This window comes from Podarcis erhardii (genome assembly GCF_964252035.2).
Source record: "Podarcis erhardii genome assembly, chromosome: 1".
Classification (NCBI taxonomy): domain Eukaryota; kingdom Metazoa; phylum Chordata; class Lepidosauria; order Squamata; family Lacertidae; genus Podarcis; species Podarcis erhardii.
The window spans coordinates 8,540,103-8,553,594 of record NC_138497.1 but is presented as its reverse complement, the minus strand read 5'-3'; the positions used below and the strand labels follow the sequence as shown (position 1 = coordinate 8,553,594).

Genomic DNA, 13,492 nt, shown 5'->3' with positions numbered 1-13,492 from the left:
GAAAGGTGGAAAGAAAAAAGGAGACAATGGAAGGAATACAGTGGTACCTCAGGTTACATACGCTTCAGGTTGCATACTCCGCTAACCCAGAAATAGTGCTTCAGGTTAAGAACTTTGCTTCAGGCTGAGAACAGAAATCATGCTCCGGTGGCGCGGCAGCACCAGGAGGCCCCATTAGCTAAAGTGATGCTTCAGGTTAAGAACAGTTTCAGGTTAAGTACGGACCTCCGGAACGAATTAAGTACTTAACCCGAGGTACCACTATATTTGCATGCTAAGTGATGACAAGAATAAGAGGTTTGCTGGAATACAGGAAGCTGTAGGGCAGTGTTTCCGAAACTTGGGTCTCCAGCTGTTTTTGGACTATAATTCCCATCATCCCTGACCACTGGTCCTGCTAGCTAAGGAAGATGGGACTTGTAGTCCGAAAACAGCTGGACATCCAAGTTTTGGAAACACTGCTTTAGGGGAAGGGGCACAACATTAGGGGAAGGGGTAGGATAGGAATTTGTTTTGATAACAATGATGGAACCGCACATTTCTGAAGAGGTTTTGTACATCTCTCCTGGGTGTGGGCACTGGTGGTGCCTGTCCGCTGTGTGGACCAGCAAGACCTTCCTGGGGCTTTTGAGGTACAGGAGAGGCTCAAAACCAGCTCTGAGCATCCAGGAAAACAGAAAACCTCTGTATGAAAGTGCCCTTAGAGGCTCTTTGAACGCCGGTGGGGGAAGGAGACGTGCCAAAATAGAACAGCCTCAGCTCCGACAATATCATGGGAAAGAGGCCAGCCAAAAAAAGCTATAAGCTGATAACTGAGGGAGGGAGGGAGGAGGAGGAAGCCCCCCAGCCCAAACACACAATAATTATCTTTTGTTGGCAACAGCTGCTGGCGCAGACGGGCAGCGGGTGGAACTGGGTCACGGTGTCGGCTGCCGCGAGGATTTAAGCCCCAAACTTTGTCAATGGGATGTGGCAGCTTGGGAAAAGGGGGTGAAAAACAAACACGCAGGGGCTTCCCATAGGGGACAGTCTTCCCCCTTTGGCCTCATCCAGGCTCCTTTTAGCTGCTTGTAGGGGAGCAACACCAAGGCAGAAACGTGTTAGCAAACCCAAGAAATCAGAGTTGCACGGGCAGCTTAATTTTGTGGGGGGGGGGGATTCAGTCCAGGGGGTTGGAAAGAATCATACATCGAATGAGATTTTTAAAAATAAGGAGGAGGAAGTAGAAAGTGCCTGGACTCCTAAACGGACGACCAGCAGTGGAGACGTGGTGAAGGTCAAGGTTGTGTCAGGGTCCAGGGAACCAGGCAGTTCCTGAGTCTGGCATAGCTTCTTCTGCCCTGCTTTGGGCTTCTCCAGAATCTGTTTTTATGGGTTGTGGGGTGCTGCCATTGGGGGAGATGGAACAGAAATTTACTTCACTAGGGAAGGCTCAGTGGTAGAGAACTTGCCTGGTATGCCGAACATGATGGATTTAATCCCGTGCATCTGCTGGGAATGCCCACTCTTTGAAACCCTGGAGATCTGCTGCCAGCCAGTGTTGGTAATACTAAGCTTGATGGACCAATGGACTGACTCTGGATAAGGGTGCTTCTTGTGTTTCCATTTCAATCAGCCCTTTGTTCCAAAACATGAGGACTGTCATCTTCCTTCTTATGCAAAGGGCTGTGGATGTGAACTGACCTGGATGGCACCTACTGTACCATGCAGAAGGCCCTGGGTTCAGTAGAACATTTCTGCGCATGCACGTGTGGCAAAACCCAGAAAAATACTTCTGGGTTTGCCACGTTCGCATCCTGAAGGGTACGCAACCAGAGGTGTGCGTATCCAGAGGTACCACTGTATGTAAAGAGGAATGGAAAAACTTTGTGGATTACTTGGCAAATAATTGTAATCAGGTGAAAACGTTAGCAGGATTAAGGTAAATTCAGTAACAGCGTAATACAAAATAAAGGAAGAATAAAGGGAAAAGAGAACTAAATGCATATATAAGAATATGCAGAAATGGTGGGGAAATCAAAGGAACCAGGGAAGGGGAAGAAGGGAGGACGCAAATGGCTGTTTTAACTTAAAGTAAGATATGAATGAGGGGCACGGGTGGCACTGTGGGTTAAACCACAGAGCCTAGGACTTGCCGATCAGAAGGTCGGCGGTTCGAATCCCCATGAGGGGGTGAGCTCCCGTTGCTCGTTCCCAGCTCCTGCCAACCTAGCAGCTCGAAAGCACGTCAAAGTGTAAGTAGATAAATAGGTATCGCTCTGGTGGGAAGGTAAACGGCGTTTCTGTGCGCTGCTCTGGTTCGCCAGGAGTGGCTTAGTCATGCTGGCCACATGACCCAGAAGTTGAAACCGGCTCCCTCGGCCAATAAAGCGAGATGAGTGCCACAACCCCAGACTGGACCTAATGGTCAGGGGTCCCTTTACCTTTACCTTACTAATGAGGGGAAATGTTGATTTTAATGTGACTGTGCTTTTGGAAATTGTAATAATGAAAAGAATATAAATAAAATTCAGAAAGAGTACATTGGGAACTGTAGTTCAAAAGCAGCAGGAGACCCAAGTTTGGAAAACACTGGACTAAATGTTTCTCAGGTCCCTTCCAAGTCGACAGTTCTATGATTCTGCGTGGCAGCTTTGGAGCAGTGGGAGGGAACGATTTAGCATGCAAGAGATAAAGATGGAAAGGGGGAGTCTGCTAGGCACAGACTGAAGGTGAAATGATGACAGATTCTCCATTTCATTGCTCAGTGGCAGAGCCTCTGCCTTGCAAGCGCAAGGACCATGGGGTTCAACCCTCAGCATCGCCAGGTACGACAGGGAGAGACCTTTACCTGAAAACCTGCTGCTTCCAGTCATTGCAGGCAGCACTGAGTTAGAGGGACCACAAGGTAACTTCCTATGTTTCTATATCAGTTCCCCCACTGGCCTCCTAATGAAACCTAACAGGGCAGGGATGCTTACAGAAGCACACCTGTCCTGGATGCAAGGAACAGGTATATCTAGCCCGGTTCAGCACAATTTAAGCCCCCGGTCGCAGAACCCATTAGATGGCCATGCGGCGCTTGCAGGAAGGGGGCACTGGGAGAAAATCGGAACGGCAAAAATACTCGCCTGCACGAGACGAAATCTAACATGACCTCACCGTGCAATCATTTTCCCCAGAGCGAGAGAGATAAAATATATCGCAAGACAGAACCTCTCTCTTTGCTGCATGCCAGACAATATCTGGTTTGCTTTACGAATGTCTAGGATAAATAAGGAGACTGCTTGCATGCAGAGGTCCTCCGTCAGCTCCATGGTGCGAGGAAAAATGTAGAAAATAATGGCACTGGAATCCTAAAGCTGCGAAATGTGGCTCACAGCCTCCTAGGCAAAGAACTGCAGGACTGTTTTGTTGACTGCAAGAGCATCCAGAAGTCAAGGTCATCCTCAAGGACAACCCCCCACCCAGGCAGGCCAGGCTTAGAGGAAGCCAATGGCGTAGGACCACCCAGTTATCTTCAAAACTGAGGGAAATGGACCCAGCCCCCTGTCTACTATAAGGTGACCAGATTTTTTTTCAATGGATCTGGGGACATTTTTCAACTTCCTATTAAATAGATAGGAAGGACAGATAGTGAAGCTGAGACTCCAATACTTTGGCCACCTCATGAGAAGAGAAGACTCCCTGGAAAAGACCCTGATGTTGGGAAAGATGGAGGGCACAAGGAGAAGGGGGAAACAGAGGACGACATGGTGGGACAGTGTTGTCGAAGCTACCAGCATGAGTTTGACCAAACTGCGGGAGGCAGTGGAAGACAGGAGTGCCTGGCGTGCTCTGGTCCAGGGGGTCACGAAGAGTCGGACATGACTAAATGACTAAACAACAACAGTGTCGACACCATTAAGTTGAAAGGACTGATGGTGTGACTCTGTGTAAGGTATCAAGGCAATTGCAGGAGAGGTACAGATGGAAGTACGTAAGATGAGCCTGTTTCAGGCCAATGACCCGTCTTGTCCTGCTTCCTGCCCTCAAAGTGGCCGACCAGATGCCACTGGGAAACCTTCGAGCATGATTCAAACACAGAGCACTTTCTCCACTTGCCAGCAATCAGGAATTCAGGCGATTCAGCTTATCATAAGATACACTGAAATGATGTACATGCGTGGTTATTATTAGCAATGAGACAGGGAATGTACATCTGGCATTATTTTCTATATTTGTATTGTGTTTGCAGGGATATGTCCTTCAAAGGCATTTTTCTTTCAACAAGATTTTTAAGTGGAGATCTTCATCCAAACTGGTACCTCCATTGGATTTGAATTTATTTTGTGTCTGCTGTTGTTTCAATCTCTCTCTCTCTCTCTCTCGCTCTCTGGGTAGGTTTTTTTAAAAAATGTTTTTATATACGCTAATAGCTCCCCATCTCTCTACTCCACCTACAGACCCCTTGAAAAGAGCTGAGAGTCTTGGGGGACCACTTAATAATTGTTCTGTCCGTCGTAATGTGCTTTGCTAGACGCTGTATGGCTTTTCATTGCAATTTTGCAGACATGTCACAGACCTCCTGAACAAAGCTCGTAGATGACCGGCTGTCTACAGACTCCAGCTTAGGAACCCTTATATATGCAATAGCTATACGTGTTTCAAACAGCTCACTGATTGTATTTTTTTAAAAAAAAATAACACTGTAAATCACTTCAGGATGTCTCATGGAAAGAGATCCATAAACAAAATTATTTTTTCAGTGGCATGACCATGATGAATAACAAGCTGCAAACAGCTTTGCAATTGCTGCAGTTGCCCTGCAACAGAAAATCATAGCATTCTGGTGTTGGAAGTCCAACCCCTTGAAAAGAAGGAACCTTTTTGTCCAACGTGGGTCTCGAACCCACAGCCCCAAGGTTAAGAGTCTCGGGCTCTACCAACTGAGTTATCTGTACAGAAGCATCCAGCACCTGGGTGGATCAGATGCAATAGTCTTCAACCATTTCAGAGAATAAACTTTAACCCAAACATGCATTTGGGGACTCATTCCTTTTTTAAAAAATGATAATAATCTTTTTCTATGGTAGTAGTGCTTCTGCTGCAACCCACCAGCTGAAAACCAGCGGATCAGAGAAAACCTGATTGGATTGCTCCAAAATTTGGAACGAGATTGGTCAAATTTCCCCCTTTGGACTCAAAGGAGCTATTGCACTGTCCATGCACTAAAACAAATTACTGTTGCGGTTAGTGAGCAATTGCTGTATTGTTTTACGCAATTGCGGTTCCAGCTACAGAAAACCATTAAGCTGAGATAGTTGCAAGATTCGCTCCACCTTAAGGCAGGGAGGTTCCAAAGGGAAAAGAATGGGAGAGGTACCTGGAGAGGAGAATATTGCAGTTCTGAGCTCTCCGCCCGTCTATAACTGAAAGCTCCTTGACTTTATGCCGCGAACTGAGGGTGTCGTCCAAAGCATCTTCTTTCTGCAGGAAGCATGAAAAGAATCCATTAATAAGCAGATGCGCACATCGACATTTCAGAACTTCCGGCGCATGCCAGCATCCCGAATATCAATCAAGAACCTTTACCGCTGCAGACGAGAAAAACCCGGAGCCTGCAACTGAAATACAATCAGCTGTTTCATAAACCGGAATGTTCTTTTGGGAAAAGAAAGGGGGGGGGAGCTATTGGTTACAAGTGTATAAATATTTATCCAGATGGAAAGATTTAAGAACCCGCAAGTGTGCGGACAGTGGGGATCATGTAAAGGCTTTCCTCGCGCACACAAATTACGATATTCTATTTGGAATTGTTTGCCTAGCAGCTGGGAAGACTGCAGAGCTCCGTTCAGGAGTTTCAAAGTCCCGTTTCGTTTTTTGAAGGGGTGGCGCTGTGGTCTAAACCACTGAGCCTCTTGGGCTTGCCGAACAGAAGGTCAGCGGTTCGAATCCCCGCAACGGGGTGAGCTCCCATTGCTCTGTCCCCGCTTCTGTCAACCTAGCAGTTCGAAAGCATACCAGCGTGAGTAGATAATTAGGTACTACTGCAGTGGGAAGGTGAACAGCGTTTCCGTGCACTCTGGTTTCCGTCACAGTGTTCCTTTGTGCCAAAAGCGGTTTAGTCCTGCTGGCAACATGACACAGCAAGCCGTCTGTGGACAAATGCCGGCTCCCTTCGCCTGAAAGCAAGATGAGTGCCGCAACCCCATAGTCGCCTTTGACTGGACTTAAGCGTCCAGGGGTCATTTACCTTTTACCTTACAGCCCCAGGACAGTGCCAGAGGTTCAAATCCTTGGCATCGCCAGGGATTGGAAAGATTCCTGCCTGAGACTATGGAGAGATGCTGCCAGCCAGAGTAGACAATACTGGCCTAGGAAGAGCAATATCCTGATTCAATATACAGATGCTTCGTGTTCAAAAGGGAACAATCGCATACAAACCTATTATATACAAAGTCAGAGCACTGGAACCTAAAATAGCACCTAAGCTAACACCAACCAGCTTGGATCCCACAGTCAGCAGGTGAAGTATTGGTGGTTGTGCCATTACTGCGGGCTGCCTACTTGGTGTTGACCCCCCACTTGACAGAGCCTTTTCAGGGATGGCTCCCCATTTGTGGAATGCCCTCCCTGGTGTGTTCTCCCTGTCTCCCTCCTTATTGACTTTTGGAAGGAATCTAAAAACTGAATTTGATGACTGGAAAGCACTTCCTGAAATCACTGAGAGAAATATCTATTTATCTATCTTGTTTTTGAAGTGCTTGCTGCCCCAGACTCCTCTGGGAGGAAGGGCGGGATATAAACTGAATCATTGCCATCAATAACACTCCTCCTTCTCCTCCAATATAGTCTACTCTGACTAGCAGCAGGGGGCTGGACTAGATGACCCTTAGGGGTCCCTTCCAACTCTACAATTCTATGATTCTAGGTCCCTGGGGGTGGTCTTTCCCAGCTGTACCTGGAGGTCCCAGGGATTAAACTTGGGATTTCTTGCTGCCAAGAATGTGCTCTATTTTCACGCTTGGCCTAGCAATGGTACCCTACCATAGAAGACTTTGGGGACAGATCTAGAGGACTTAGGGTGGGGAAAGAAGCTTCAATTCAAAAGACAACCAAAAAAACATTGGGCTGCAGGCAGAAACATTTAGGAGTTTTCACCCACAGTCCCAAAAGCTGAGCAATGCAAATGTGAGATTGGTTTGGGAAGTACACAAGGGGCTCTCTGAGACATCAGTGGCTCGTTGAAATGACAACAGCTGTCTTGAACCTTGGATGTTATACCTCGAAATGCGCAAATATGGGGAAATGCCCCGGGATTGCTGCACAAGATGAAGGGAAGTCCAGTAACCTGGCACATAAATACAAACCAGTAACATAAAATAGAGAGAGATTCATTCTAACAACACATATGCACACACTTTCCAGTGCTTGAGAGACCTGCGGCCTCTCTGCAACAAGACACAGCATAGGCTGAGTGCGAAACACGCATGTAAGGATTAGAGAAGCAAGGAATAAGTCACTGCTGTTAAGCACACTCATTTAATTTACTGAACCTGGGAATGCTTAAATGCATTCTTGTGTTTAATTCCGGAATGCTCCCCAGTAACCCTCGTGCAATTGGTTAAATCTGAACACTGAAGAGACAGTGTTAAATAACTGTGGCTGAATCTACACAGATATAAAAAACGCTGCGAAAATGCTTTTTTTAAAAAAAGAAGTTGTAAAATATATATGGAATTTGCCATTAGCTCATCGCCGCCATCTAGTGCCACATTTGTATAATGCACTTAGAGCACACTTAAAACGTTATATTTGCAGCTGTATAGCTGAGTCCCCTCTCTCTCAGAGCAATAGAGGAGAGGCGTGCTAATGTTTCTGTGTGAATGCATGTGACAGAAGAAGAACAGAAGTCGATATTCTCCCAAAGAAGCAGTAAGAAGAAGTCTGCTGGAAGGAGAAAGTGGAGACCTCTCCGAAGGATCTGCACGGCCCGGCTGGGTCATGAGTGGAAAGAGAGAAAGACACAGTTTGTTCGAAAGTTGAAGGAAGAAGCTGTAAACTTCAACTAAGAAAAACTAGACCCATGCTTCGATAAGCACGTGAATTCAAATACTTTGCATGTATTCTTCGTCAGCTGTATGTTCTGCAAGTAAAAGATTCTGAATGTTTTAACAAGTGTTCGGACATTGTTTTAATTTCAAGAAATGAGTCGGTATTGCACATGATTTGGCTTCTGAGCTGCAATTCAGCTGATCTGCCAACAACTACTGACCGTGAAGGAAAAGCCCAAATTCAGCTGCGCTGGATCTGCTGAAAAAGAGACAGATCCATTCCTCTCCAGCTACTGCTGCTCTGAGACGAGGAAGTTATTTTAATGAATTTAAAATACACCTAAGGCTACATTAACAACCTCCTTGCAAACATGGTGTAGGTTTTTTTTTTTTTACTTCAAAGCACCAGAGCCCACCAACCCCACCTAAGCTTCTGTCCCTTTGAAATAAAACCAATAAAATTTGGGAGTCCAGCGTTTTATCGCTCAAGGGAATTCATCGGAACTCACTCGTTCAATGGAAGATGGGGTTTTTTTCGGGTGGGGGGGGGCGCCAGAAGCACACTTACCTGTCTGGAGTTATTGTTCACAAAGAAGTCCTACAGCCAGAAGCATGGGATAGGCGGGAAAAAAGCGAGCAGTTCAGTGGTCACAGCAAAAAATAAATAAACAAAAGGAACAACCACAAAACAAGAGAGAAGAGTCAACAGTACAGCTGGGAAAGGGTATATTTATATAATTCAGTGGTGCTCTTCTTCACCCCCTTCTTCTCAACCCCCCTTTTGCAAAACGAAACAAGAAGCCAACAAGCCCCCACAGCTCTCTGGATAGACCAGCTGCGGTCCCGATAATGCAGACCAGGAGACATGGCAAAGTAAACGGAGGTTAGCAGAAGGGGTGCACCAAATCAGACAGGCATGCAGAGGCAGAGACAGGCAACAGGCAAGGCTAGGCAAGGCTGCTTGTTAGGAAGGCGCTGTTTCATTTCGCCAGTCATGCATATTTGCGCCAACGCAGGGCGGAGAATGGACCCCGCACATGAAAGTGAACAAGCAATTATTCCATCCCCCGGGGGCTTGTCAACGCCAAGAGAGATGGCCCAAGGTGGCTGCGGATTCATTATTTCACGGCGTTCGCGCTGGATGCTGGGTTGGTTCTTATGCTACGAGGGCAGAGAGGTTGCTGCTGCCTGCAGCGATACCAGAACGGCGAGCATCACGTAGAAGCGCCATGGAAGTAGCACGCAGCCATCATGGCCAGTGGCCTCATCTGCCTAATCCCCTGCAAAAGCTGTCGTAAAAGTTGGCAGCTGCCACCGCTTCAAAAGGCAACCGACTCCATCACGTAGCTACGTGCTGGAACCACCATGTGAGACCCTTAGGCAACCCGCCACGGTCCCCTCTGCCGCCCCAAGGGGACTCCATGGTACATCTCACTTCAGGCGCATCCAATTTTGCCGTGGCCTGAATGAGAGTGGCTCCCAGAATCCCCTGCTCCTGTGTCCCTGAGGATTCTGAGAGGAGGAGCACTTTCTCCTTTGGTGCAGAGTGCAGGGGGACCAGAGTTGACACACATCACAGATCACCTGGCCCCCTTTTTGCTTGGCTACCAATGCCCCCCCACCCTGTGGCCAGACGGGAGGTTTGCCATCTTTAGGAAGCGCCCTGCATTCTCCTCAGTGACCTGGAGCCCGTTGACTAGAGCCAGGTCACGAGGTTGGTACGGGAAAGGAAGTGGCAGAGGTTTTCAGAATGCGGGCAATGGTTAAGGCACGAACACTGCCCCCTCACTGCGCTTTCAGAGTATTGGAAAGGAAAGGAACTGTTATGTACTGAGTTGAATAGGATCCAAAATGCAGCAGTCTGATTGGTCCTAGAACAATAGGATTCAGAATGCAGCAGTCTGATTGGTCCTAGAACAACAGAATCCAGAATGCAGCAGTCTGATTGGTCCTAGAACAATAGGATCCAGAATGCAGCAGTCTGATTGGTCCACAGGAGCCACCCAATCCAGCTCCAGGTGGAAGGGAATCCGCAATCTGATTGGCCTGCAGGAGAATCCTAGAATTAGCCAATCACGTGGGGCCCATTGTGTAAATAATGTATATAAGGCAGACACTCTGGGGTAACTTCCATTCCTCCTCACCACTATGGGCTGAATAAAGAGCATGAAATCCACTCTCGACTCCGAGTATATTTCAGAAACGGGCCAGCTAGAGAAGATTAATCCTTGGCGGCCCTAATCTTTTGTACATTTGGTTTTCAATCTGGCAGATAAACCAAGGTCTTGCTGACCTTGGCGGCTCTGGACGGATGAGTATGGAGACCAGATGAGCAGTTTCTCTGGTCCACTAGATACGAAAGCTGCTCACAGCTCACAAACATGATATGCCCACTTGCGCTGGCCCCATCTGGGGTGCACCTGAATTGCGGGCAGTGCAAGACATTTTCCTATCCAAGGCAGAAAATTCATATGGCTTTGTCCGCTTTCACTGGGCATGATCCCACTGGGCATGATTCCGAGAGGTTCTCTTGCGCAAGTCCCACTGAAACAAACAGGAGCTGCATAAATGCACCTCTGTCTAAGCCAAATTCTGCAGCGTCCTGGAAGAGCTGGCTCTTAGGAATGAGCTGCCATCTTAGATTTTCTCTGTATATGGCTCTTGGCAGCTTTCCAACCGCCCCCAACGCTGAACTTTGCTGAGATATGCCAACATTTCCAAGGTTAGGTAAATATCCTTTACAGAACTGGGACGGAACAGAATGTTAGTTATTGTTAAGCCCATTATACGAGATTATAGGAGGGTAAACGAGTTTGGGTTACAAAGAGTTTTTCAAACCACCAAAGTAAGTTTGGATTTTGTCCCAATACCCAGGGGATTACTTTAACAACTTGTGCGGCTGAGTAATCACTGCAGGAAAACAAAACCATGGATGGTTTTCTATTGCAAGTTTACACAGCATCTCCATATTTAGAGAGGTCTGTTTTCAGTATCAGAGAACCACCATGCAGAAGTTATCTGTGTGATGATTAAGATAATAAAATAGATTTTGGGGGGATCGGGCCACTGGGCCCTTCAGGTCCAGCATCTTATTATTACAGGGGCCACCGAGATGTCTCAAACAGAAGTCTGCCAAGCTTCCCACCGTCTCCCACGCTCTGAGTCTCAGCTTGCAAACCCTTGGAACCAGGGACCCATTTCTTAGCAAACTATACTATCGTAAGCGGAAAGTGGCCTTTAATTGCGCCATTAGCTTGAAATGCCACAGAAGATGGATGCTAGCCCTCATCCCACTTCTCATTAGCGGATGGTTCGGGGGCAAAACACTTTGCATCCATCCGACTGCGCTGGGATCCTGGAGGGAGAAGAAAAAGGAAGGCACTCTTCGGGAATGGTGGGTCAAAGCACGGCAGAAGAACGCTGCAAGCGCTACAGAAATGACTCATAAATTCAGTTCCACCGAGATGGCTCTATGAACACAGCTCTGCAGCCGGCAGCTTTATTGCTTTTGCAGTGTCAGAAGAGAGGATCTTCAAATATATGCATTGTGCAGGGCGGCAGCCTAAGGAAAGTGAGATGCACTTGGCATCATTCAGCCCGTAAAAACCAAAAAAACCAAACCACCTTGTAATAACCAAGGAGAAACGTATATGTTACTGATTCCCTCTGCCCCCGTTTTCAGGCTACGTTGGGTTGCCAATAATTGCACTGAAACAGAATTGTTGCTCTTTTAATATTGCACCTTCCCAAACATCTGCTATTTGCTGTGCTTGCTTTTTACTACCACGTTTTTCTGGGGGAGGAAGAGATTGTGGCAAGGCAGTTCATCAGTGGGGAACTTGTGCCCACCCCAGCATGGTATTGGGCTTCAGCTCCCATCAGCCCCAGCCTACTTGGGAGCTGATGGGAGATAAGAGGACAAAAGAACCTGGAAGGCCACAGCTTCGTTTCATATACACTGCAGGGCCTTTTCCGGGGTGGCCCCCTACCGTCAGGGAATCCACCTGCTTTAGTGCGGCTTAAGACATTAAAAGCAGCACAAATGACTCATTATTTCTTCTCTGCTTCAAGGGTGAGGTTCCAAAGAGGGGCAAGAACAGATGCCCTCTCAGTACAAGGGCAGAATGTGAACAATGACTCAGAAAAGGGAGCATGTCTGAAAGTGGCCCTTATCCCAGGGCTTCCAGATTTGCCATGCAGCTGATGGCCAGTGTTGTTTCTTATGGTTTCCTTTTTTTCCTTTCGTTTCACTTGCATTGCTTAATTGTGATCCCCACCCCCCAAGGAGCACTATGAACACAAAGTTAAGCAACAGCAGAGAAGCTGCACCTGAAAGTGCTTCAGTTTGGATGGATCGCGACCACACGCTGTATATGTGGTGTTGGTGAATTGTGAGAGAAATGGACGCATTTCAGCTATGGTGTCATTGAAATTGTGAATGTTTTATTGGTCTAATGCTGCTCTGCTGTGTTTTAATATTATTGCCATCCCTTAGAACGGGTGCTGTTAAAGGTAAAGGGACCCCTGACCATTAGGTCCAGTCGTGACCGACTCTGGGGTTGCGGCGCTCATCTCGCTTTATTGGCCGAGGGAGCCGGCGTACAGCTTCCGGGTCATGTGGCCAGCATGACTAAGCTGCTTCTGGCGAACCAGAGCAGTGCACGGAAACGCCTTTTACCTTCCCGCCGGAGCGGTACCTATTTATCCACTTGCACTCCGACGTGCTTTCAAACTGCTAGGTTGGCAGGAGCAGGGACCGAGCAACGGGAGCTCACCCCGTCGCGGGGATTCGAACTGCCGACCTTCTGATCAGCAAGTCCTAGGCTCTGTGGTTTAACCCACAGCTTACATAAATGAAGAACATTATAAGTTCTGATAAGAACAGTTTAACGGAATCACATGGCTGAGGCTTACTGTTTTTGTTTTGATAAGGTATTTTGTGGATTTTTATTTTTATTTTATTCTGTGAACTGACCTGAGACCTGCAGGTACAGGGCGGTATACAAATTAAATGAGTAAATAATAATAATAATAATAATAATAATAATAATAATAATAATAATAATTTAAAAAATCCCTAATGATGCACAGCCAGGAATGTTAATGCCTTTCAGATTCAAAAGCTATATGGAAGAGGCTGTTCTTTCATTCCCTCTTGCTATGAGGACAGATTTTTGTGGACAGAAAGTGGCTCAGGGCCAAACCTCCCTGCCCCTCTCTAGCCCTGTAAATAAGCAAGCATGGATGTATTTGTTATTACAAGTGCAACAGCCCTTTTCTGATGTTCATGGCAATCTTCCCTATGCAAATATTTACTAATTCAGGGGGGAAAGGACTTGATTCACCCCGGTTCTGGCTCAGGCGCAAAGGCAAAAGGAGACCCACCCCGAACAGATTTGCAGGGGGCAGGCCGCCTACCAGAAGTGCCTAAGCAAAGGGCCCCATTCATTTATTTAAAAGATCTATATCCTTCCTCC

General features: G+C 47.1%; 1 protein-coding gene across 2 annotated transcripts in view; it reads right to left on the bottom strand.

Annotated features, from left to right (window-relative positions):
* Nucleotides 1–13,492, bottom strand: part of DAAM1 (dishevelled associated activator of morphogenesis 1) — a 175,350-nt gene that overhangs the window by 22,079 nt on the left and 139,779 nt on the right. Inside the window, exons 16-17 of one of the 2 annotated variants that reach the window (XM_081859162.1) lie at nt 8,584–8,613; nt 5,345–5,448 (exon numbers count right to left, since the gene is read on the bottom strand). In XM_081859162.1, coding sequence (XP_081715288.1) covers nt 5,345–5,448; nt 8,584–8,613 — 134 coding nt within the window. The remainder of the gene's footprint in view (nt 1–5,344; nt 5,449–8,583; nt 8,614–13,492) is intronic. The other variant, XM_081859163.1, reaches the window with a different exon arrangement.